The sequence below is a fragment of the Orussus abietinus genome, unplaced genomic scaffold, assembly GCF_000612105.2.
Source record: "Orussus abietinus isolate OABI.00-Male unplaced genomic scaffold, Oabi_2.0 scaffold26, whole genome shotgun sequence".
NCBI classification, from domain to species: Eukaryota; Metazoa; Arthropoda; class Insecta; order Hymenoptera; family Orussidae; genus Orussus; species Orussus abietinus.
In genome coordinates this window covers 1,034,772-1,060,236 of record NW_019395989.1, presented here as the reverse complement: position 1 = coordinate 1,060,236, position 25,465 = coordinate 1,034,772, and the positions used below count along the sequence as shown (strand labels likewise).

At 52.2% G+C, this 25,465-nt stretch overlaps 4 protein-coding genes across 9 annotated transcripts in view; 2 read left to right on the top strand and 2 right to left on the bottom strand.

The window, feature by feature from the left end:
- The window catches only part of LOC105703615 (prominin-1-A), a 34,847-nt gene extending 20,071 nt beyond the window's left edge, over positions 1-14,776 (top strand). The window contains exons 2-17 of the mRNA XM_012432115.2: positions 5,620-5,991; positions 6,224-6,279; positions 6,580-6,755; positions 6,836-7,023; positions 8,393-8,488; positions 9,648-9,850; positions 11,383-11,518; positions 12,009-12,179; positions 12,564-12,663; positions 12,745-12,939; positions 13,063-13,285; positions 13,368-13,667; positions 13,739-13,897; positions 14,279-14,409; positions 14,504-14,554; positions 14,635-14,776. Coding sequence (XP_012287538.2) covers positions 5,620-5,991; positions 6,224-6,279; positions 6,580-6,755; positions 6,836-7,023; positions 8,393-8,488; positions 9,648-9,850; positions 11,383-11,518; positions 12,009-12,179; positions 12,564-12,663; positions 12,745-12,939; positions 13,063-13,285; positions 13,368-13,667; positions 13,739-13,897; positions 14,279-14,409; positions 14,504-14,554; positions 14,635-14,662 — 2,585 coding nt within the window. The 3' untranslated portion in view covers positions 14,663-14,776. The remainder of the gene's footprint in view (positions 1-5,619; positions 5,992-6,223; positions 6,280-6,579; positions 6,756-6,835; positions 7,024-8,392; positions 8,489-9,647; positions 9,851-11,382; positions 11,519-12,008; positions 12,180-12,563; positions 12,664-12,744; positions 12,940-13,062; positions 13,286-13,367; positions 13,668-13,738; positions 13,898-14,278; positions 14,410-14,503; positions 14,555-14,634) is intronic.
- On the bottom strand, positions 14,702-16,317 carry LOC105703606 (insulin-like growth factor-binding protein-related protein 1). Its single transcript, XM_012432102.1, has 4 exons — positions 16,205-16,317; positions 15,931-16,129; positions 15,268-15,568; positions 14,702-15,133 (listed from the first exon to the last, which is right to left on the bottom strand). Exons 1-4 carry the CDS (start codon positions 16,315-16,317, stop codon positions 14,958-14,960), a joined length of 789 nt encoding a protein of 262 aa, XP_012287525.1. The 3' UTR covers positions 14,702-14,957.
- Positions 16,318-17,357: 1,040 nt separating this feature from the next.
- On the bottom strand, positions 17,358-20,670 carry LOC105703605 (keratin-associated protein 10-3-like). The gene is made up of 4 exons (XM_023434007.1): positions 20,613-20,670; positions 20,165-20,465; positions 19,310-19,851; positions 17,358-17,485 (listed from the first exon to the last, which is right to left on the bottom strand). Exons 1-4 carry the CDS (start codon positions 20,668-20,670, stop codon positions 17,358-17,360), a joined length of 1,029 nt encoding a protein of 342 aa, XP_023289775.1.
- A 622-nt stretch (positions 20,671-21,292) lies between these two features.
- Positions 21,293-25,230, top strand: LOC105703778 (Hermansky-Pudlak syndrome 1 protein homolog). 6 transcript variants are annotated; one of them, XM_012432430.2, is made up of 9 exons: positions 21,293-21,358; positions 21,477-21,607; positions 21,749-22,014; positions 22,100-22,572; positions 22,728-23,352; positions 23,588-23,732; positions 23,807-23,920; positions 24,031-24,116; positions 24,210-24,387. In XM_012432430.2, exons 2-9 carry the CDS (start codon positions 21,488-21,490, stop codon positions 24,385-24,387), a joined length of 2,007 nt encoding a protein of 668 aa, XP_012287853.1. In that variant the 5' UTR covers positions 21,293-21,358; positions 21,477-21,487. The 6 variants fall into 6 exon arrangements, with proteins under 6 accessions (XP_012287853.1, XP_012287851.1, XP_012287857.1 ...); XM_012432428.1 differs by having other exon boundaries at positions 21,348-21,409; XM_012432429.1 differs by lacking the exon at positions 21,293-21,358 and adding an exon at positions 21,393-21,414.
- Positions 25,231-25,465: the final 235 nt, after the last annotated feature.

Below are 25,465 nucleotides of genomic sequence, written 5' to 3'. Positions count from 1 at the left end.
ACGAGCCGGAAGACGGTCTCCCTCGACTCTCGTCGGGAAACCTCCGATTTTCTCGCGATAAAAACCAAGGGTGAGCTCGTTTCATCATTCGTCGTTCCCGGGGACAGAGGGGTCGCTAACGACGACTCCGACACCGGGTCGATCGCGCAAATAAGCGGCCCGATACGAGTCGTTCAATTTACGCCGACGACATAACGACTCTCGGGGTGAACTACCCCCGCGGCTGATAACGGAACGGGGAAACGATAACGCACTTTTAACGGCGAGTAAAGCATATCTCGCGCGATTCGCGCGGGTGCGACCCCGCGTTCGCTCCGCGGACGTTTAAGTACGCCATCAAGTGCGCGCACCGGCCCGGGGGTTGTAAAAAGGGGAAGATCCTCGCGGCCGTAGCGGCAGCGACGATGGGCTCGTAAAGGCCTGTCCCGAGGGACAGGGGGGAGAGAGAGTCGCCGATACGTCCGAGCGAGTTCCTTTTCCAGGTGCCACCGTTATCGGCGCCGTTTGGGGTCGATCGAGCCGTAGACTCGACGTCGTTGGTTGTTCGTTCCTGGATTTCGGCGTTATTTTTGACCACCTATCGGTTGAGTATGACGGTCACCGTCCAAGGAGGAGCCGCGCCTAGCGTTGCTCAACCTCGTCGATCCTTCGGAAATCGGCGTATCGACGCGAATTTCTCGAGATTCGTCCTTTTCGAAAGGAGGGAATTCCGCGGAAATAAATTCGCTCGCGATTCGCCCGGTAATCCGGATGCGAGTCCCGGGGAGGAATCGCTCGCGCCCCCGGAAAATCTCCGAGTCTCTTCCTCCGAGGAAATCGAGTTCCATTTGGCCGCAGTCGCGAGTTTTCGATAAATCCGAGCTGCGAAGAATCGCGTCGGTCCTATAGGACGGCCCGGGTTCCATCCCCTCGCGATGGGGAAATATCGCGACGGGTGCGTCGAATAAATCTCGAAATCCGCGGATTTTCTGCGTCGTCTTCGAATCGGAATCAGCGAGGAGTAGAAATCTGGGGGCAGAAATGGCCAAATGCGCCGCGACTCCACTCGACCCTGGAGGCGGCAAGGGACGCCGACGTCGGATCCTCCGATCGGGGCCGATCGTAAAAAGCGAAATTAGGTTTGGCAGGGCCCGCGACCGCGGAAGTGGGGCACATTTTTTCCCCGCGCCGGGGCCGAGGTCGCGACACGTCGGCGTTAAAGCCGCCCCCTTTGTGGACGCGGCCCGACCGCAACGCTCGACGGCGCCTCCTTCGATCCGGTCTCGGCAGGCGGCCATTTTGTAACGCGGGGTTCGGGAACAACTTTCAACGACAGTTCGGTCTCTTCCGAGGCGAGCCCCCTTTCCGGGGCCGCGGACGATTCCGCCGAATTGCCGGAATCACTCTCGCATCCGCGGGATAAAACCCCACCGTTCCGGCTGCAATTAAATCCGCGATTTCGCCGCTGAAAGCTCTTCCCTGAATTGATCCTCGTGCTCGAAGTCACCTCCGGGGACGCGACGCGTTCGTCAAGGTCGGACGATCGTTCCTGCCCCGTGTTCGTCCGCGTCCGGCCATGGATTTCCCGTAAATACGGATCAAGAAAAGCGGCGCCGCGTATTTTCGTAAACCCTCCGGAGCGGAGGTCGTTTCCGCCCGATTACGCGGGAAGGGAAGCCTCTCCTTTTCCGCGGATCTCTGGGCCCTACGATAAACGAGCTATCCGCGTATCTTGCGGAAACTTCCTCTCACCGTTCCCAGTGCTCGTCGACGTCTCTCCCAAATTGTCCTTCTCTTTCCGTAATCTAACGTCGTCGACTCGGTGTCTCTAAAAGTTTTTAAACTCCAATTTGGCCCCCTTGCCGTTCGTCGACTCGGCGCGACGATCGACTGCATCTTCCTCGAGATAATCCCCTCGTCCCCGTTTCTCCGCGATCGCATACCTCGTTAGGTGCTCGGAGTCCCTCTTTCCGCAAATTCAGCCTCGAGGACCATCGGCGGTTCTCCGAGGTTTTCCGGACCGGGGTGCGCGGGGGCAAAATCCGGATCGATCACTCCCTGGCCGCTTCCGGAACTTTCCACCGCCGAGTTCGCCCGGACCCGCCGGGTCGCGTCGTCGATTCCAACCTCCGTTTCCGGTGGACGATCGCGAGCGCGGTTGTCCGCGTCGATCGCCAGCGGGACGAGCGTCCTATCGGTCCGGAGGCTGACGACGCACTGACTGGTCCGACTGCTCCACGGCGCCCCTTCTCTCCGTCGACTCCCTCCCGAAACCGACCCGCCCGCCCCGCCGATCGCCAATTCTTCCCGCACGTGCTCGATGCCTTTCGATAATTATCGCGACGTCTCCTTCCGTTTCAATCCCGCCGCTCGTATAATTCGGGACGGTGCCTCTTGACTGCCCGAGATGACGGATATTTATTTAATGGATTTCGCTGAGGACGCGAGAGGAGGCGGGAGGACGCGGGAGGAGGCGGTTGCAATGGATAGAAAATATCGCACGTCGGAAACGACTCGGTACAAGCGACGTTAACGAAGGGAGGAACGTTTACGTGGGATCCTTGTAGGTATTAGGACTTGCGGTGTACGATAGATGTTCGATTATCCCGCAATGCGTATGCACGCAATGTGCATGTGTCCAACACGTCCACGGATTCCGAGCCGCTTTGTCGGCCAATTGCGATGCGATTGTCCTCTCGGTGCTCCCCAGCCCTGCGCGCCCACGAGTATCGACGAACACACCCGTCATTTCTAGCTTCCCCTGGATTCCTCCTATTCCGCCGTTAAAAATCTCTAGTCGTGCACGACCGGTCGCGAATCCCTCCTTCCTTGAGAATTGCCACGACGAGGCGCTACGAGAGAAGGAAAATCGAAGGCAGCCCCAAAATCTCTGACGCGTCGACGTGGAATAAGAAGTTTCTTAGTCGTGAAATTGGGTGAAAGATGCCCGGAATGAATTCTCGGACGAGACGGCTAACGTCCTCCGGGTAGGGTGCGTTCCTTCGCGCAGGACCCGAAGGGGATCCTTCGGGAAGCAATTGCGAAACGATCGTCCCCTCGATGCCCGGCAGGAATATCGATGAGAGCACCTCGATTCGCGACTTCGACTCCGTCCCGATTTGCACTTACCTCTCGGAACATCCCGGCCATTGTTTCCGGCCAGAAGCGATATCCGAGGGTAACGACCTGGATATCTGATTTCCATTATTAATCTTCCGATGGGGTGTCACGCTTCGGCGGCACTTTTCCGGAGCAGGACTTCTCGGGAAATCATTTCCGTTCGCGGACTCTCGCATTCGAGTACCGGGGGCGAGTCGACTTCCCTCCGATAATCGAAAGTCGGATAAAGCCCCCCGGCGCGCGAATCGGCCGATTTTTCCTCGGATTCCGGTTTCTTCCAGCCGAGGGAAAAGTCCTTCGAGATGCGTGGACATCCGGGACGTTTCCGAATTAATTTCCTTCCGGACCGTAGGGGAAATTCTCGTCGTTCGGGGCGAAGAGGGTGACTTTTATTTTTAGGCCGATCTTTGGTCTTTGGAGGACAAGACGATAGGAACGATTTGTGCCGGTTAACGGGGAAACCGTAATTTCGATCGGACAACTCCACGAGCCCGCAGTTCGCCCGAGAAGACAAGAGCTAAGACACCGAAATGGAATACTTCCTCTCCAGTCAATAGCGACTAATCATTCCGGTCCATCGCACGTGTTAGCGAACAGATATCTTCCCGAGGTCCCAGGACCTCGACTATTGTCCCTCTGGTAGTTTCGGGAGAATTTCGATGAATGGAGCCACGACGATTCCAGACACCGGTTATTGCCTCCCGCGATCGAATTCGAATCCTCTCGAGATTGCGAATATTTTCGGTCTTACTTCGCGCCCGAGGCTTTCCGCTTTAAGGAAAAATTCGCGAGAGATCCTGCCCCGATAATCACCCCTGGAAAGAAGAATCTTCTCGGTTCTCTTCGATTCGACGGGGCGAGTAGCGCTCGTTTTTCAACCGGGGAGTATTAATTAATTAAATCCCCGGGTATCCTCACTTTCATCTCGTTTCCAGGGCAGGCGCCGGCTGTGCCGGTTCCCCAAGTTTCGAGGGAACTACCTGCCACCCGGATTTACGGTGCCCCGAAGGGTCCACCGGGAAACTCCGAACTCGTGCTCTCGCGGATGCCGGTTCCCAAAAAAGTTGCGGGCCAACTCCGGGTTTGATTTCCCACCGATCGAATTCGCGTGACTCGAGGAGGGTGTGAAAAAAATATCGGGAGAATCGAGTCGGCGAAGGAGGCGGCCAAAAAAAAATGAGGGCGGACCTTTTGAACGCTCCCGGAGCCGATCACCGATGATCCAATCCGGAGGATCTTCGATGGGGACGACTAATCTTCCCTGCGAACTTCTGAAAAACGAACGGGCTCGATAATCTACCGCAGGATATTCGAGGATCCTCATCGACGAGCTTATCCCAATCCCGTTGCCAGACGGGGTATCCTGGATAACTCAACTCGGATAACGGGATAAACCTGTCGAGTCGCGGAAGGAGTCGCCAAAGCGACGACGTCAAAGGCACCCTGGGAGCGGAACCGAATCCGGCGGAAAATAGTCGGTTCCTCGACATTTCGGGCTCCCGTCGCGCCAAAGTCCTGGGATAATAACGGAAAAAAGGAAAGTGAGACGTTTTCTCGAACGCTCGAGTCACCTCATTGTTGGTTCACGGTCTCACGGTGCAGCTAACAATCGGCAAAGAGGCGAGTTCCATTTTCAAAGCACGTCGCCCCTAAGAAAAGCGCCCCACCCGAGTCAAAAAGATTCGCTCATTGTTTTACCCACGGTTCGCGAAATTTGCAATGAGGAGGCTTCCTCGGGAGGGGAAGAAGGAAAAGCCAGGACGAACTCGCGTCCTTCTCGGTTCCGACTTTACGACCAAGCGTAAACCCTTTAAATGCGTCTCGCCGCCGACTTTTACGCACCACCCTTAAGCTCGATTTACGCCGGTAGAATTCGACGCGTTGAACTCGCCGGCGAGATAACGAACTCTTATCAAATTGTCGCAAACCCTGGTTTTTACGTAACAAAAAAAGGGCGTTCAACGAGGCAGGGTATAACCGTAAAAATGGCACCAGGGGGTCGAAGCGACGCATCCTAGGAATGCGGTAATTGCGTTTACCCTCGTGGTCACCCGGAGTAACCCAGTTACTTTTAACCTTCCATCTTGCTCCGTCTCCGTCGTTGGACTCCTCGTCCCGGTCGCTCCCTCGGTCTCTTCTGTAGAGTTCGACAACACCTGAATCGGTAGGGCTTCGCGGAAGCCTCTGGCAGCCCTGGAAGAGGCAGTCTTCGCTCGCAATCGCGACTAGCCGGGGTGCTCTTGGGGTGCGCGAGCGACCGACCGTAGGAGAGACCGTAGGAGAGACCGTAGGAGAGACCGTAGGAGAGACCGTAGGAGAGACCGTACGAGACTCGGGAAAGGGGTGAAAATCCTGAAGAACCATGGCGGCGATCCGAGGCACTGAACGTTCACATTTTCCTTCCCTCGTAGTCTCGAAAAGTCCGGAAAAGTTCTGAAAAAGCCGAGGCACTCCCACGTCGTTCCCTCTCGATCGATAGGTAAAGTAAAATCGGTGCTTTCAAGGATTCCTTTTGTGCAGGGGCGTTACTCGTGGTCGCCTCGTTAAGGATGTTCGCCTGCCAGGAAAGTTCCGACATGGAGATCGCGGGTTCAAATAACTGCAGCACCACGGATAGCTTCGTGATATTCCATCCCCTGAACGGGAGCGATCCGGGATTGGAGCCGGAGCTCGTTCTAGCCGACGACGTCAAGGAAGAGAGCAACGTGTCGCACTTGAAGACCCTGACTTTGCCCAAGGATTGGGAGGACTCCGGACCGAAACTGAACTTTCCGAAAATCTCTGCCGAGGAGCGCTTCAAGATGCCCGGCCTCCACTTGGACCAGGGGATTTTTATCTTTGACTTCCTTAGAAGATTTCTCTTCGTCGTCCAGCCCTACGACGTGCCCATCGGTAATCGAATGGACCTAGAGCGAAAGGAAACTTAGATAATGCCGACTTTGCGAGGAAACGAGTCGTATGTCGCGACTAATCGAATTCGGGCGACGATAATTTTCAAAAGCCCACGTCTTTTACCGGAAGCGGGGAAAAGTGCGAAGGACATTTTCTGGATGAAATTCGAGTCCTTCGGTTCATTTTCCCCGGTAAATCCAAGTCCTGTAGGAGCTCTTTCGACGTATTCCAGGTTTGATCACGGACGCCATTGAAAGCCGGATCACGATCTCCGCGCTGATATCGAAGGTGAGACCCAGATTAAATTCAAATACAGGGTGGTTCAAAATTGCCGGATTCGCTGGAGTATTTCCCGTGGAAAATCGTCCCTGGGGCGTATCTCGGAAAACGGGCCAACAATAGGATTCTCTTCCGCCACCGATCAAATCGTAGAGAATATTTCGAAGCTGAAAAGGGAAAATTGCACGAGTGGCAGTGGGGTAGAGAGAAAGACCTTATTAATTTTTCCATCGATAATTATTTTAAACCGAGAAAACAATTCCGGAGGGAAGGCAAGGTAACGGGAAAACGTATTCCTCGTTTGCCCAGTCCATGCACGTGGAAGCGGCCTTCCTGGGGGCCCTGGGTGTTTGTTGCGTGTTGGCGTGCGTGATTCCTGGCACGGAACTCTGGCTCGCCTGTCGTCCAATCAGAGCAGGATACGAGCCTTCTCGTCACCCTGGAGTCCTTGCCTTTTTCCTCGGGATTTTCATCTTCGTCATAGGGTACGAAAAGTTGCCCCTCTGATCCGAATTTCCCGAAGAAAGGCGCGTATTTATCACCTGGACCGATCTCTCGCATTCAGCTCCGCCATGGTGACGATGATGGTGTGCAACGAGTTGGTCAGCATGGGGATAGAAAAATTGCCGGTGGTGGCGGAAACCGCGATCCAGGATTTAGGGGACTATCACTCCGGCACGGCGGTGCAACTCAGGAAATTGCTCACCAGAAGCCTCGACGTCGCCAGCGAGGCGATTCTGGTGGACCTGGACAGTGAGTAGAAAATCTGCAATTAGTACGGTTATCGATACCATCTGCCGTAACGAAATCCCTCCTACCCTCCGTGATCCTTTACCCGCTCGTGCATCCGTCCCGGGGTCGTTAAGTTCCTTTATCTTGGAATAATTTAAACGACCGACTCGAGTCCGCGACTTCGATTACGAACCCCCGGCGAGAACCGTAGAAGCGAGAATCCCCGCAAAACGGAGGTCTTAAATCCCTCCACCATAAGGGAGGTCCCTCCGTCGAGCTCCCCGAGGCACCGGCGGCGACGTTAAACTTTCTCCCCGTAAAAAGAGTTTCGAGGAGGTATTCCTCCCCGATTGTCCTCGGTACTCGCCAACGCGGCCCAATGCTCCTCACCGATCCTTATCAACCCTTGTTCGGGCACCCTCTTTCCTCTAACGACCTCGTTTTGTTTCGCGAGACTTTGTTTCGGGCCCCGAGTTCCCTCCCCGCCTCGAAGTCGCCGTTTTCCCCCCGTGGCTCTCATCTCGGCACCCCCGAGACCCTCTCGCCCTCGGACGCCGTACCGTAATCCGGGAAAAATGTCTGGACCCGGATTTAAATCGCTCGGGAGTTTCGGAAAGTTCGAAAAACGTTGAAAACTGAATTTATTGGCAAATCATTTGGCGCGCTCGGGATGCCCAAATTAAAGGGAGCGCAGCTCGGAACCCCGAAATCCCGAAATCGGGTCTCGATAAGCGGTGCCATTGGCGGGATGAATTATCACCCGGAAGGAAATCGCCGTGACGGGGTTTACAATTGCATCGGGCGACACGATCTCGCCCGGGTCTCCCGTAAAACGTTCTCCATGAGAGAAATTATTTGCCTTTTCCCGAGGGACGACAGGCGGAGCATCAACCGCGGAGTCCCGAACTCGAGCTCATTCCCGGGCGTCGCTCCGATATTCACGACGGCGTATCATACGTGCCTCCCTCTCTGCAATGGCGACAAAAAGGCTTCAAAGGCGTGTCCTCGGTTTCCACCGTATATGCAAATACCTCTGATTTCTACAAACCTCGGTTCAAACGTCCCCGGCTCCAAACTTCGCTGGATTCATTTTTTACCCCCCCGGCAAGGATTTCCACGTGCGGATATTCTTTTAGCCGCGGTGAAAGTACCCAAAAGTGGATAAAAAATATATACGTAAAATCCGCGGAGAGAAGCGGATTGCCATAAAAAGAAAGGATCGACCGTCCCGGTGGAGAGCGTTCTCGTGGCATTTCCGATCCGGTTACCGGACCCGCGGGTCGAGTCGATCGGGAATTTTGGCGATTCGCTCGAACGGTTTAGGCCCCGCTCGAGTTCGTATTCGCAAACGTGTCCCAGGTCGGGTAACCCGGGAACCCATCTTTTCCAGACGCGGAGGAGCTCCTGGGAAAGCCGGTGCAAGCGGAGCTGGCCGCGGAGACGGGTTTGGACGTCGCCTTGGACGCCCTCCTGGACGTGGCGAACGGTAGGCTGCGACTCGAAATCCCGGTCCCCGGGTTCCGAATCCGGGGGCTGGGACGCGTGAAATTCCCCTCCCTCCTTCCCTCCAGGAAATCCAATGTCAACGGCGGTGCGCCCGTTTGATTGCACGGTGGCTCGACTCTCGCCGATGTTTGCATATTCATGTCTACCGCACGACAGCCAACATATTAATTCATGTCGCAGGTGTCACGAGGACGGATCCGGCCATCCAGTCGCGCTTTGACGTCCCGGGGAAATTGACCGCCCCCTCGGGAGTCGTCGGATCGGGATCTCAGAATCTACTATCGGACTCCTCTCTGCCCGGCAGAGAGTAGCCCGAAAGTTTCGCGGCCACGACTCTTCGAATCTCCGCGATACCCGCGGTCGGATTAAACGCGGCATTAAGCGCGGCACTAAACGCGGAATTAGGCGGGCACTCGGAACCACCTCCGACCCGCCCTCGGCGAATCAGGGTCAAGGAAGTCGGAGTTTCGCCGAGGATTACTCCTCGCCGGAAGTCCCGATATCGAGTCCGACCCGAGGTCCGCAAGCTCTCGACTCGGCGAAACCCCGAAAGTTCCTCGGGAGTCGATTCCGGAAAAACATCGGCCGTCCGACGCGCTCTTAATGGTTCTCGCGACGCATTTTGTCCCGGGGGAAAGTACCTCGGCCGAATAGGGTTGCGTAACTAAGTCAGGGGGTACGCGAGCCATTTCCCCCGGGGGCAGTAATTTGGTGCTCGTGCAAGCTCTCGCCGGGGTCTTGCCAACTCCCCGTTAAGTGACCTCTCGTCGCGGTATCACTTAGTCGCGGGACTAACTTACTAACCGAATACTAACCGAATTAGCGGGCGCTTCCGATGCCACCTCCCCTGGTGCCGTTCCGCTTTCCGGGTCGAAAACCAACCCCCGACGAGTTTCCCTCGGTGGGCGTCCCAGCTTGCGAAGAAAGAGCCGGGCTTGATTCCATTCATTGCCGATATCCGCCGCGTTTTCCGTTCTCGCGAGTAAAACCTTGCGGACGGTCCGACCGATACCCTCCGCGATTTCCGATGACAACGGCGGAAGGTCTTCGAGAAGCCACCGTGGTCCGACCGCGTTCCGCCTCTTCTCCTTTATTTTTATTCGTCGCGTACCTAAGATCGTTTTCCGTCGGGTCTTCAGCAACTCGGGAACTTTCCCAACGAGCGGAGGCGTTGCTGCAGGAAGGACAGCGAGCCAAAGACCTGGGGGACACCCTGAGTCGAGAGGCGAACGATCTCCGCCGAGAGCTGGAGGCTGCGTCGAGGAATTGTCCTCCCCAGGATCGCTCGCTGTGCGCGGTCCTCGAGCCTTCCGGCCTCTACGTGGCCCTTCGTCTGGAAAGAGTAAGAGGAAAAGTGAAATTGGACCTCGACAGCTCGCGAGTCCTCGGGATGAAACGGGAGGAGGACTCGGGGGTCGTAAGTCTTCCGGGACCAACCCCTTCGGCCGATTCGATCTCGTCCTCGGCGCGAAAGAAAGCTCCCTTTTCACCCCCTTAATTGGCCGGGCGAAAAAAATTTATCGCCGACCGAGAATTAAAACCCGGCCCGGCGGAAAGCTGCGGATTTGTCCCGTCCAATGAAAGGAGGAACGCGGAATGGGTTCGTCGGGCGTGAACGTATGGGAATGCGGGAAAAATTCGTTTCGGTGCCAACCATCGGTAGAGTTCTTGGAAAAAGGTTTTCACCCCGGTGGAGAGATTTCCAGAGATTGATCGGAAAGTGGAAAATGAATTTTGAAAGGTGTACGTAAGAGTCCTGGGGGATTTTTTATTCCAGGTAAAATCGACGCGGGGTCTTAATTGGCTCAATTAAATGGCGACCCGCCGAATGCAATCGATTTATCGCGTTTAGAGAGGTTCATTTACCGAAGTCCGGATTGACGATACTCGAAATCGCCCCGAGAGCGTTCGCGGCGAACGGAAAAAAAAACGAAAGACGACGGAATACTCGAATGCAGCGTTCCCCGTTGTAGTCGAATTTAACGTAATTGCGATTTCCCGAATCAAATCGTATTTCGAGGTGATAGATCGCCGATCCGTGTCGAGGCAAAAATGGTAGACGATGTGAATATAAAAACGTAAGAAGTTCCTTCCCGGCAGGTACGCGTCTCCGGAGGAAGTGCCTCGAGTAATTGAATTGCGTTGAACGCTCGCAATATTCCGAGGGAGCTCGGCCGAGAACTGTCGGAGCAGGAGTCCCAGAAGCGGAGCCGGCGATATTAATTTCACCGGCAAATGTTTACCGAGCTCGCGGTCGGATCAGCACTTTGCTCTCGCCCGGCTGGAACGTATTCGACGTAATTTCCTCTTTCGCCGAAACCGTAATCGGCCATTCGCAACGCGGGGAACATTGAGCGTCAAAAAATGAGTATCTCTTCGTTTCGCTTCGAGTTTCTCCGACCGTCTCGATCCCGCCAAATTCTCGCGACACGCTTCACCCGGGGGCCAGCGAATTCCGAAAGGCGAAGCCAGAGGCACTTTTGCTCCCTCCGAAATGGAAATGGCCCGAAGTCGTCCGTTCCGATGGGCTCCGCAGAATGTCGTCCGGGAAAGGAGAAAGAGGGTCGGAGAAAAATTCAAAGACATCGACCGCCCCCGGCCCTCGGGGGGCGCGAACGCCCCAAAGTGATTAATGGCAAAGGCGATGACGAGACGGCCGCGAAAACCCAGTCATCGGTTCCGAGGTGACGTTAATTACGAAAGTCCATGCTCGGGTGGCAAAAGCTCGTGGTCGTTAGCAGACCGCGAACTAACGGCAGCCGAGTTCCTCTTAGGCGATCCCTTGCTCGATAATCAAGATCGAAACTCGAAATAATTATTCGTACCTAGTTTTCGGACTTATCGTGCTCGCGAGACACCTTTTTCGCGTTTCAGCTGCTGCGAGACGATCGCCTGCTTCGCCTGCGAGGAACCGGACGAGAAAATCTGACGGAAGTTGGACGGCAAGCTCGAGGAGAGTACCTTTACGTTCCCGTCCACGTGTCGAGGTCTACCTTGGATGCCAGGAACGGTATAAGAGTCTTTCATATTGTCTCGCGAGATATATTTAACATTTTCGCGAATATCGCGCAAAAGTTGTCGAACCAAGGGGTTAGGAATGCGCCGAGCTCAGGTTTTAGCCCTCTTTTCGGAGTCGAAGTCGGAGCGGAAGATCGATGGGAGGGTACGTTCCCTCTGTTGACAAGACGTCATGTTCCCTGCGGTTACTCCCGGTTGACCTCGTCTACTCCCGTAGGAACCCTCCTCGTCTTTCCGTAGACCCCAGAAAAGGGGCTAATGCGAAATCCATAGGAAGTATCGCCTCGAAAAAGGAATGCCTCGTTATTGCCCGGGCGGAGAAAATAAACTCGGGGGTCGGATTACGCGACTTAACTCGATATCCGGTAATAATTATCCGGTGTCCATCCATAAAGACGATAACTCGAGCCCCGTTGACGTTAGGGTAAATAATAAATAAGAATATTATTTAGACTTGGCATCGAAAGAGTCGGATGTTTCAGACATTCGCAGGGAGATAAATTCGGCTCGCTCCAGAATCGGCGAGCAGGCTCGAAGTTTGGAGATCAGCAGCTCCGAGCTCTCCAAGCATTTGGATTCGGCGAGGAGGGTCACCGGCTACATAATTCCCTACCTCGAAAATCTCGACGACATTCGATGGTTCGTTGGCATAGGTACGACATTACCTTACCTTCTCCGATAGTCGTTAAGAAAATTTGAACGAGCCTTCTTGATCAAATATTCCTACTCGCGAGAAAGATCCTGGGATATGGCTAAGCCAGCTCGAAGAGCTCTTTCGGAGAAGAGATCTTCGCGAGAAAACCCTTTATCGAAATAAGCTCCCAGAGAATCTCTCGAATGCCTCGTTCCGACGACAAGGCACCGAAAACCGAAAAAGAAGGACTCGGTCCTTTCCATCTAATCGAATCGGAGCCCGGGGCTCGAAGCTGACGAAGGACTCTCTTATCGACCTCGACCTAGAGGCGTGTCGCGAAGAGTCGCATAATCGTAAACCAGATGACACGATAAATTGTCTGCTCTTTTCCCCGATTTTTCAGGCACCGTGGTATGCGTCCTTTTGGTTTGGTCCTTGCTGGTAGCAGCCCTTTGCTGTCGCTGCGGATCTTCCGAGGAGAAGACGAGGCCCATACTTTTATGGTGACTTCGAATATTTTTTCTTTTTTTTGCATTAGGAATAAACGATCGTTAATTACGATTAATCCATTGTTTTTCTTCCAGCTCGGTCCTGCTAGCCTGTTTCGTCTCGATCGGTCTATGGGGCGTCTTCGCGATGACTCTGGCAATTTCCAGCCATACGGAGATGCTGATTTGCCGACCACTGTACGATCCAGATTTTCGAACCGTAGAGGCCATTCTCGAGACCCGAGCGTTTCTGGGAAGGAGACTGAGTCTTTCTCTGAGAGACCTCTTTCGGTAAATCGAAGCACCTTCCGGTAGAAATTTTCGAGAAATCTTCGATCTTCGTTGCGCCGGCATTAGTCAATTTACTCGTAACGTTTCCATTAAAACGCAGCTTTGTGTTTCATGCTACCTCAGAAAATGCGAAAAGAACGAGGCAGCCTATCCAGCTTTCCAACTGGGAAGCTCGATGAAACTGGAGCAACTCACGGCTCACTGGACCTGGTCCGGGTTGTCGAGAGCGTTGTCCAGGTTGAAAGTCGACCTGAAAGGACTCAGGATCCTCACGCCTAATCTGCAACTCAAACTGCAGAGCCTGTTCTATGCCTGTGGTCCAAATTTGACCGAGCATAGACTAATGGTGAGCCCCGAAGGACTTGATTCACTCGAGCCTACTTTGCCGGAGTACCTCGAAAGTGCTTGAAATTACGATTCACCTCCAGATCCAAGGGCCGATCTTGAACAAGGACTTGGGCGCCATGTCCGATCAGATGGAAAACGTGGCTCGTCAGATAAAGGACAGAACCACCGCTAGGGAGTTCGACGGAATCGCCTCGTCCATGAGGACCTTATTGTCGCGACGAGTGAAACCCTTGATGAAGCTCCAAGACGAATTGGTCTACCAATTGGCAGCCTTGGAGCTGCAATTGATCCCTCTTCAGCGACAAGTCAATCAGTCCATCTCCCACCTGAAAACCATTCAGTATTACATCGACAATCAGGGGGAGCAGATCGCCCAGCTGGTAACCCTCTACCCTCTCTGTTAATTTCTTCATTTGATTTTTTTTTTACCGTGAATCCGGAATTTTTTCAGAAAACAAAATCGTACACGGATCGACTTAGCGGATATCTGGATCAATGGCGAACGCATACACTTTCGGAGATGGGAGAAGGGGTGGCAAAGTGTGGACCGTTATGGGATATTCTAAACGGTGTCAGATCGATAATATGCCAACATATCCTCGGCGCAATGGTGAGCCACGACTAGATCCACGTCGATATCAATTGCTATGCGCAAATGTTAATAACGATTCGTGTAGGCGAGCCGTCGAACGCCATTCGGTCACGGGAACGAGTCGATACAAATTTACATCTGATCGCGAAAACGAAGGAAATTTCGCTCGAGGGAGTAATAATTCAGGAATTTTTTAATCCGACGGGTGAATTTTAATTGACGAGCGGATGGCGCTTTGATTCACCTGTTGATCGAATCACTGAAACTCTCAATAGAGTTTCCGTCCTTCGAAGGACCGCGGATCATAATATTGTTCCATTTTGGAAACTTGTCGTAACGTTTAAAAATTCCGGAATGAATTTTTTTTAATATTTTTCAATAATGATTTCTGACCTCCAGGATGGTTTCTGGTTCGCCGTCTTAATTTGCGCCATCGTAATGATGGCGAGTACTCCCATGTCGCATGCCCTGGCCTCGGTCTACAGAAAGGAGAGTTCCGTTAAGGAAATGGCTCTTCTAGCGTCCAGAACGTTAGTTCATCCGTTACTTAATCAGAATTTCGTCCCCTCTATATTAAGCAACTTGATTTCAACCCTTTTTCCCTTTTTTTTTCGTCTCAAACAGAGAAAGTCCCGACACGGTAGTTGTCGAGCAGGAGACTTGGAGGACTCCGGAGTAAGTAATCCGGTAATTAGGAAACGAAAAATCTTTTTTACAAATAATCGAGTCGATTGACAAATACTCTCCTCCTTTAGACCACCACCTCCCCAAGAGAACTGGTGACGAGAGTTTCCGCTGGGTTCACCGTTCAACGAGTTACCCGCAACGTTACAGTGCTTTTGTAATAACGTTTTTATTTGACGTATACAATCTATATACGAAGACCCTTGCCAAGAGATTCCAACGAGCGTTGACAACTTAATCCGCTCGATCGACGACAAGGAGCGAGCAAGGAAAGCTCGCTCGCACGCGTCGATTTCTTTTTAAATAAAAAAGAATATAAAATAATGTCGCACCGACCGCGTCTCTTCGATCTCTCCTCTCGAATTAATCCACCCCCGTTCGATCGCAGAGAGGATTAATTCGATAACACGGAAACCGTCGAAGCTGTACTCGTCTCTCCGATGGAATTACTGGCGATGCAGTGGTACGTCCCGATCAGGTTCCTGTCCAGCCTTGCGAGTTGCATCCAGGACGTCCTCGTCAGGGGCTCGGGACCTTCCCTCGTGTCCACCGTTCCCTCGTGCTCCTCGCCTTCGAACATTTCGCGTTATCTGTAACTCTCCTCGAGCTTTAAGTCACCCTACGGAAGGATGAAGGATTTGCTCGCCAAAACGTAGGAATAAAAAATAAAAGCGGAGATCAGGTTTAGAGGCACGAACACTCACTGGGAAGTTTGATGACCCTGCCTCCATCGGCGGAGTGGAACTCCCAGGCGACGTCAGGAACCGGGAACCCCTTGACCTCGCAGTTGAGAGCGACCCTTTGGCCGAGGTAGGACGCCACGTCGTCCAAGGGAGAGAGGATCCAGGGTCTGCTCATGCAGGGGCCCAGATTCCGAAGTCGCAGGGTGGAGTTCATCGACCTCATGGCCTCCTCGTGCAGGGCGCAGGGGGTGGAGTAGGTCTCGTTGTTGCTCCCGCAGGCCGGACTCCGTTCCATGCAGACGCAGACGGCCTCGGGCTCGTCCTGCAACGTCTTCGGTCGGACGAGGGTCGACTCGCCCTCGAGTCGTCGCATCGTCGCATCGTTTCATCGTTTGATTACCCGGCGCTCAATTCGTCCGCCCACGAGTGCAAGACAAGGGTCACCGACACCGAGTTTCGCTTCGCGACATCGCCCCAATTCATCGAATTAACGTAGGAGGCCGACGCCTCGGGCTTATCGTCATTGTTCCCGTTTACGAGCTCGTAACGGCGAAATTGGAAACGGTGCGACGAGAGGAGGTCGCGGGGGAGACTCGAGGTATGGCCAAGTTTACTCGAAAACCGAGATAACGCGCCAAGGAGCTCATCCGAGTCGCGCAGGTGACAAAACGTAGGTACGCGTACCTCCGGTTGAAGGTCCGACCGCAGCTGACAGAGGTAATTAGTCGCGCAGAATCCCTCGTTGCGGGCCTTCCGGGGCAGTTCCGGGATGCTGGAGTTCCAGCAAGGCTCCCCTTCCAGCCTGGCGCAGATTCCTCCGGAACAGCATCCGCAGGGGTCCGAGACCGAGCCCAGGAGACACTTGGCGGAATCCGCGGGGCACCTGAGTCGCGAGTCCAAATCTTTCCTTAAACGGAAGACTCGCTCGGGGAGAGGGAGGTCGGATCCTCTTGGTTACCTGTACTGGCCGCAGACGAAGCAGCCCTCGGGGTCGTCGGCGTCGGCCCCGGAGAGTCGCGGTTGAGCGACGAGGAGCAGGACCAGCAGCGAAACCGATCCTCGAGGAGTCATCTCACCGACTGCCGGTCCGAATCGGCGGCGTCGGGAGAGGCGTCGGCAGAGGCGTCGGCAGAGGCGTCGGCAGAGGCGGCGGCAGAGGCGGCGGGAGAGATGGAAGCTTCCTTTCCGAGTCGTAGACGCCGCCTAGGTTGGAGCGCGATAGCTGCCATCGCCGGGTAGTAAAATTCGCTTATCGGCCCCGCCGCTTCCGCCTCGCGCGATATTAGAAAATCGCGCGGCCGGCATCTCGTGCATTAATTTCCGCGATGGGTCGCCGGACTATCGGCCAACTCTCGCGATAATCTCGCGCGAGCGAGGAAATCGAGCGAACGGCTTTCCGGCTCGTCAGCTTTCCCGATACTTCGCCCAGCTTTAAACTTCCTCCCGCCTCCTCTCTCGATACTTCCCCGGGTCCAAGTTTCTTCGATCCCGGAACTTCTTAATTCGCTCGCGAGAAAATATCCCGGAATAGCTAATCGAACCTGCTCACGAAATTCTCCTCCCCGTTCTACCTGGCGCGAACCTCGTCGAGCCTCGACAAATCCTGCTTTACTCGACTGACTACCGGCTGGGAAAAGTTTCCGCCGAGGCGGCACTTTTCAGCGTTTCGCCTCATTTTTCATGCGACATATAGGAGGCGCGGGTTTTCCGAAGCTTCGACGAGGCGGCCCCGGTAGCGCAAAGTATTTCTCTTATATTTTTTACGTATTTAAAGAACCGTTTTGACATTTAGCAAAGATCGCAAAAGAATATTTCTAAATTATTCCGTGTCCCTAGGAAGGGATTCGTTTTGAGATCGCGTCCGTGGACGTCGAGCCATCCATCCGCTGCGGTCGGTGAACGGATCCGTTTTACATTATCGCGCGTGTATTCGCATAAATTATCCGATTTGGGGTATCAATCGCGGAGTTACGTGTCGCGGGTGACCAACTCCAGTAGCAGCGAATGGAGGAACGTCGAAATCCGAGGTGACGTCGATATCGAGGCAGCTTTGAGAATCGATAGTACATTTTACAATTTGACGTTTTTTCGACAGGAACTCCTCGAAGGCGTCAGCTCGGATCGTCGTCCGTGATCTCTTCTATCGGACATTCTCTGCTTTCGTCGTGCCTTTCTCTATCGGTTGAAAATTTTAAGCACGAATTCTTCTCGCTCAAAGACGAAAGACTTTCAACGACGTCTGGAACCGCATGACAGCCGATGTCACCGATTTTGAAGGTAACTCGACTCGCGTCGGATCCCGACATCGCTTTCGAGATATTCTTGATCTCGGGACCGCGGGAGACCACGGAATTCACGGCGCAAACATTTGCGTTCCCATCTCCAGTGGCCCCGTAAACAAGCTCGACATCTGCATTTCCATCGTTCGTTGTCCGCGGGTCATCTCCACTCGAAATATTATCTCCGTCCTCCCCTCGAGATGCACAATCCAGAGCGCAGCAGAAATTGCACTCTTCGTCGCAAGACTTCCCACGGGGTCCACAGCGGCACTGATTTCTTCCCGAAAAATTCGAGGAATCCCGGGGAAATTCCCAAAGGTCCGCCGGCGTTTGAGCCAGATTACCGAAGGAACTGCAGGTAGTCAAATTAAATTCCGAGACTTTGAGGAAAACCGTGGGACCCTGCCGGTCCTCGGTCCGATCATCCGGCAGAATGTCCCCTGGTCGCGAATTCGCGGAATGGTTCTTCAGGGGGTAATTACGAATATCCTCGTCCAGGAGCAGGACGCCTCGATAGATTTCGCCGGGACAGCTTTGCTGCCCGTAACGATGTCCACTGTCCCTTTCCTGCTGGTAATCGTTTCGCGAAAGTTTCCAGGGGCACTCTAGAGACGAATGACCTCGGTCGAAATTGTAAACTGGACCTCGAGGATGGGAATTCGTAGGTGAGCAGTTTTGAAGTGCCGGACCGCCCCATGGAAGCACGGTCGAAAGGACGGAGAGACACATGGGACACCGAAAATTGTCGGAGGGTTGGAGATCTTGATGCGAACGGCACCCTTCTCGTTGATCTTGTCCGAATCGTGCCAACCGTTGCTCCGGCTGGCATTGAGAAGAGCTCATCCCAGAATGTGGCCGGGACCGCATAAATCTACAATCGGAAATAGATGAATTAGTCGACAACGAAAAAGCGCACTTTTACCATAAACGAAGGATTTATACCGAATTTCTCCGAAACGTGACATATTTATTGGAAGCGGGTAATCATCGAATGCGGATACCTGCGATCGTTCTCGACCGGAGAACATCGATCCCCGGAATCCTCGGTTTCCGCAAAAGAACACCTCCTCGACGCATCGCGCGCGTCTCCTCCGTCTCTCCAGTCGATTCCTGCGAGGTTCCAGTCCAAGACACCGAGATCGATCACAAATCTAGGAAAACGTCTTTCGACCCTTTCCCAATTCCAAGAAAAAAGCAGGAAAAGTTGCGCCAAGCTTTAAAAAAGTTTTCTTGGTCGCAAACTTTCTCGATCGTCGGCGAGAGACGAGAAATCACGAGTACACTGATTACGTTTGCGTCCTGGTCGTCATCGAGCGGGACACCTTGAGCACGGTTTGCCGAAGGCCGAGTATCGATGGCAGAGGGTGAGGGCGACGGCAAGGAGGATCAGCAGGACGAAGGAAACGAAGGCGAGGGGACCGGGCACGAAAACGGAGCGTCCGAGGTCGACGAAGAACGAGAGCACGTTGCGAGGCTCCCCGGGTCGCTCCTGACGACTCTCGTCGGCACCTGCCGGAGGCACCACACCGTCACACACCTTTGGTCACAACAAGGGGACGAGGGGACGATCAGTCTCCTGCTTCTCGGAGGGCGACAACTTTCCAAATAAAATGTAAACTACGTCTCGTCGTTAATCGTTCGGTTCGGCGTTTGGTCCTCCGAGACGGAGGCTGCCTCGGGCCCACCCGGAAGATTCCTAAATCTCGACGCAGCCTCCGCCGACCGGGGACCGTCTCCGTCGGGACCCTCTCCGTCGTCTCCGTCGACCCGAGGCCCGGACTGACCTGATCCTCGACCCGGGGCGGAGCAGCCGCTGGCGAGCCTTCTGGTGGAGTCGGTCGTCGAGGAGGTCTCGGGGCTCCTGCAGGGCGGTGCCATCTTGCGACAGGACGCGCAGGGAGGCAGGGGCCGGCAGACCGGGGGCGGCGGGGATCCGGGGCGGCAGGGAGATTTGGGCGGGCAGGGCGACCGAGGCCTGCAGGGCGCGACCTGGGGCACCTTGCCCCGGCACTTGGTGGAGGTGCAGGGGTCGCAGGGAGGCGGCAGGCAGGGCTGGCACCGGGTGCAGCAGCACTTGGGCCCGGGGGGCAGGCGCGGCATGGGGCAGCAGAGGCGCGCGTTCGGGCACTTGACCTTCGTCCTGGGGAAACGGCGCTCGCTGGGGGGGCAGGCGCACTCCGGGGAGGAGGGGCAGTCGCAGGAGCACTCGCGCTCCGCCCTGGCGTCCACCTGCACCGGCGGGGGGCAGTTGCAGGTGCGCGCCATGGGCTGGCAGAGGCAGTAGCCGCCGATGCACTGGCAGCAGCTGCGCTTCTTGAGGATGGGCCTGGGCGAAGGCGAGCAGGGCCGGCAGCTGGCAGGGGTGCGGGAGCATGCCCCCGACGCGGGGCCGCAGGCGCCCCCCGCGAGGCGGCCCTCGCAGCACTCCTGAAACGTAGATCCGGTGATCGCTCGGCCGCTCGCTCCAACGGCAGGATTACCTTGCAATCGGGCGGAGGCAGGGTTCCGGTGGAGCAGGACGGCGTCGGTGGAAGGCACGGTCGGCACGGCGCCGCCGTTCCGCTGCGAACCAAGACTCGCGGCTTATTTCTCTTACCGTTTCCGGGGGAAATTTTTTTAGCGCGAGGGTGAATCTTTACCAGGGTCGGCAGTTGCAGCACTTGCAGGTGTTCCGACGACCGTGGTCGCTCCACTGGCGGCGCAGCTCGGAGAAGTTGCTCAGCCACTCGCAGTTGGGCTTCGGCGGGACGTTTCGGTTCCAAGCTTCCTCCTCGGCGCACTGGCAGGGTCCGGGGCACGCCCCGGTCGCCGCCGTCCCTCGGGGGCGAAAGCCCCCGCAGTCGGCCCGGTCCAGACATCCGACGTTCCGCTGGCAGAAGCAGGAGCGAATCCTCGGCTCCGAGGCCGAGCAGCCGGCCTTGCTGCCGGCGCAGGTGCTCCCTGATCGAATCGCCGGATGTAATCGTTTACCGATTTCGAGGCGATAACTCGAAACGTCGGTCCGGCCGAAGAAGCCGGAGAGGTTAATAAACGGGGAACGCTTTCGCGTAAACGGGATACTTGGATTCGCGAAGCTAGGCTACCCACCGCAACATCCCGTTCCAGGAAATCTATCCGAGCCGATGGACCCCTCGCAGCAGGACATGATCGCGCGATCCCTCGTTCGAGCGAGGACGTATATTTTTTTTTCTTCGAGTCAACTTTACGGAGGATTTTCGGTGGACGTTGCGCTCCGAGAGGTATGGAATTTTTTTCTGGTCCGTCTACATTTTTGGTGGAACCGTTCGTTCCGTTGAATCGAAAGGAGGAAAACGCGGTCTGCCCCGAGACCTGGGACGCCTCGAGTCACCTCGAGTCGACCTCGCGGTCGGCTCTGGAACGCGAGGCCGACTCTCCGCCGAGAACCGAGAAAGGAATCGCGCGGCAATTGTCCGACTCCCGCGAAAGTCATCCTCGACGGGTTCTCGTGCTCGCCTGGTTCGGAATAACGCGAACGTGGCGCCCTCAGCCGACCTATGGTGATGACGCGTTCGCGTGGTCGAGTTGCCGGGAGTGACCCGACGCGGAGATGAGTTAGGAGAATACGGTGCTGCCAGAGGCGTCTCGATTCAGGGCAAGTGCACGAGTCGTCCGCATTCTCCACCGAGGACAGCACGGAACGCGTCGCACGACCCTGTCCGTGAGCAATCTCTGGAAAATACCATCCGGTAAGAATGCAGGCGGAACTGGGGAGTTTATACCCGTATATCAGTGCGCCGTGTGCACGCGTTCGACCAAGGAGGACGAGAGAGACGGCATGGTGTTTCGGTGATCTACACGGAGAAAACATCGAGGTGTGTACGTTAATTCACGGTAGCAATGGTCGACGCACCGAATTGTTGGAGGTTAGGTTAGGATTGTCATTTAAAAAAGTGTGCAAGAGAACGTGAAACGATTTAACAATTTTTACAGCAAATATCAAAATGAGGGGGATTTTAATTTTTGATCATCTGAACGATGTGATTTTTACTAAATGCGACAGAGCTTTTGCTTGCCATGTCCAAAAACTTGCTACTGCCCAAGGGTTACTTTCCGAAATTAGAGTAAGTAATTTTTGGCTTCGATGCATCTAATATCTAATTTTTTTTTTTTATATATTGGTGGACGTTACCGTAATTAAATGTATCGGTCGTAATATATATTGATCTATCATTTATACAACATTTCTGCATTTGCATTTTTAGGGCGACGACGATAGTTGCCCGATACCTAGTGCAAATGTTATTATGCAATTATTCTCGCCAATTATAACATCAGAACATGTAATGACCTCGCAATTTGGGAATTCGTATACGTCGATGAAGTGCCATAATGGCACGAATTTGGTGTTCGATGAATTCATGAGCTATACATTTTTATATATTTCAACCGACGGGGTGGAGATAATGAGAAGGAAATTGGGAATTTGTGTATTTGTTGTTAAGCATTTATGTGGACCAAATATAGATAGGTAATAGTGGCTTCTACTTATATCTTTCAACTATTTTAATAAGCAAAAATATTTTGCGAGTGAAACGAGGTATTGGTTGTTTCAGGTTAAAATCGAACCGTAGGCTGACGTCTTTGGTATCGTTATTATTAGACGCGTGGACACATTTGTATGGTTGCGAACAAACGGTGCTATTAGAGGCTGTCGAACAGTTATCCATTAATTCAGATTTATCGACTGCAACTTTGAAAGTATTACACGAAGCTTCTGACAAATTAAAGGCACAGCCGGAACTTGCTAATCATCATGTTTTAGTGCTAGTAGAGCATAAGTTTCTCTCGTTGTATTCAAGCAAAAATGCTCAAGATTTAAGTGCCTCGGATATTTTGTTGATGGTATTATTATGCTGGGTGGCAAATGGGAAGGGAAAAGACGGCACTACTGAATTTCAGGAGAAAGATGAAGATGAGGATTTGTTGATAGAAAGTAGTATGTTCAACAAAGAAGACCATATGCCATCGCATAGACACGTAGACAGTTTATCCAATCCTATGTCAGTGGATATCGCTGACTTATTCGGTAGTGCATGTAAAATATCATTACTAATGTGTTATTATTTTTTAATAGTTTATATTGAGTTTCAATTTCAGTTTTATTTATTTTCTAATTTACTAATCTATTCCTATTTTATATTAACGGTCTACACTAGTTACTAACAAATTTATAATCAACAGAGGGATCCAGGGATTCGTCGATGTACGATTTAAAGTCATTGGCTGAAGACAGTCTCTGCAAACATCTAGTTTTGTTGGAGTCAACAAACGGTTTTTCCGCTAATGCCGTTTACATATATCGATTAGCCGAAGGCATAAATTTATTAACAATTGTGGAAGTTACCAATTTGGGAACATCGTCGGGGCTGTATGACAGTTTTTACTATTTAAATGTGATAAATGGATTGCAACTGCAAAAAGATATAGACGACATAAGACCAGCTTTCGATAATCTGGATATGGCGATAAAGAAGGCCCTTGAGAGTATTAGAAAGAATAAATTGGGTGTCAATAACGACGTCGACATGTGCCACAAAAGGCTACAAGTTAAATGGGACTTTGTGAGAAAGAAGTACACCGAACTTATTAAAACCCGAGACCCACAATCCATACTTCAGATTGAGTCAAATACTTCAGGTTTTACTGAAACCATGAAAGAATTATTTCGTTTGACTTGTTTCAACGATAATTTTTTGAAACTTGGAACCGATGTCGTGCTTACCGTCAGCCGACTCGTTAGACAAAAATTACTTGACTTCTCGGACTTCTTCAGAGTCAAAGCATTGAAGAACTTCACCTTGGGATCATATCCTTTAATAACATATTTTCTAAAAAAATCACAGAAGTTTATTTTTAAATTTCACAAGCACCTTTAGTTCTCACTATAAATAAAAACTGCATTCTTTGTGTTTTGCACTCTTTTTACTGTTTTATTACATATGGTTATGAAAAGTCAAATGTTAGCAGTTTGTCTTTGTCATCCGAATTTTTAAAATATGCTGCTTCATTCAGCGAGTATACATCCTTAATACCTGCTTTACGAAAACTTCCCTAACGATTAACAAATATCTTGAGGAGTTTCCTGGTCTAGTGCACTTTATGTACATCGATAGGACGATGCATCGATTAACAACACCGACGTTAGATTTTAGTAGTCCAGAAACTCTTGCTCTTACGACAAGGAAGGTCAGTAAAATCTATAATGACAATTAATTATAATTGTCAAAATTAGCGTGTATCATTAATATTTATTTGGATAGATTTGGGCGATGGTAGATCAGAGTAGAACTCATTTACAAGAAGGTATTTTATCGGTTATGTGGAAAGATACAACATTCAACTATGCATATTTCTTGTGGTTCGAGGACAGTTCGGTGAGTGTTGTGATTTTTCAAGAACATGGAATCCGAAGAGTTCTGCTATTAATTAGCGTAAAGTTAGGCATTAATTCAGCTATCTTTAATTTTGCTCTTTTATATTTCAGGGCTCGCCTTTGAAATGCAAAACATACATGAATCACCTTATAAAAAATTTTCCAGTTCCTGGAATACTATGTGGAGATTATTACCGGTTTGGAACTTAGCACTAACATTCTAGTTGAAGTATTAGTTCTCTTAGAAGCTCTTAGTTCTCGTTAAATAATATTTCTTTTCTTCGAAACAGGAAACTTGCGGAGACTTGCTTCCCAAAGATCTCTATAAACAAGATTCGAATCTATGAACTCTATTGCGTTCATTTAGGACTGGCAACGCCTTCTTGTGTTTTGGAGCATTCCAGGAGACTTGCAGCTACTATTTGTGAAGTAACTGGATTCTCTAATAATCCAGCAGACATTTTATAGTATTAGTATTTATTACTAACTTAAGAAGCTAAACTTTAAGAACAAAAGGGCATGGACAATGGTCCAATCGCTTCACGGTTCTGGTATTACCACACTACGTGGATAAGTATTAAACTAGTAATATACTTAACAATGTGCAATACTAGGTAGCTAATTTTTAAATGTTGTCTACTTGCGATCGGTGGTAAATGTTTTTGTCGTCGCATTTATCTTAGCCAGGGGTGAGCGAAATTGGGACGTGATGTTCTATTAGGGGAAGCGATCATTTTATTTATTGCAACAATTTGATATCGTCCCAGGGCGTCGTATAAAATCCTGCCAGATCTAATAGAAAATAAGTAGGGTCGTATGTGTTCCGTTAAACAATCGAGTAGCATTTGCGATTTGGATAATCTAATCGCAGAATAGATAATATTACGGGCCCGTAATACAACGTGACTACGAAAACGTAATAAATTCCATATTTGCATTCCGGAGAATCGTTTGATTTCGTTAACGTCATTGCCGTTTGTCTCTATCGCGATCGATCGGGTATAATATCTATACCGAAAGACCGAAAGTCGACTCACTTCCAACGAGCTTTTCGGGCCGGACAAGTGGCAGCTACAGGGCAATTTGCAGGGAAGGAAATTCGTTTAACAGTTCGCAGTTTGTCCCTTGAGGAGAGTTAGAGGGCCCTCCATCGATTGGCCGCGTTTTACGTTAAAGGCGGCCGAGAGACTCGAGGACGTCTGTCATTAACGGGAGGAAGGGGGGAAAAAACGACAAAGTGGAGGCGTCCATTTCCCTTTAAAGTTATTAAGGGGGATTCAGAAAGCGAACAATAAATATGTTTAATTTTAACGGGGCCCCGTCTAATTTCTCGGCGAAACAATATCCTGTCCTGGGAGGGTGGATCGCGACTAGGACCGTTTACCAACGACGTTTAACTTTCGAATCGGATTCTTTTAGGACGACTACCACCGCGGCCCGGGAGAACCGACGAGGTATATAAGGCATTAAAAAAGAATGAGAGGACGAAACCGAAGAACACTCGCATTCACCGAAATTGCTCGGCTATTAGCGATACTACGTTATT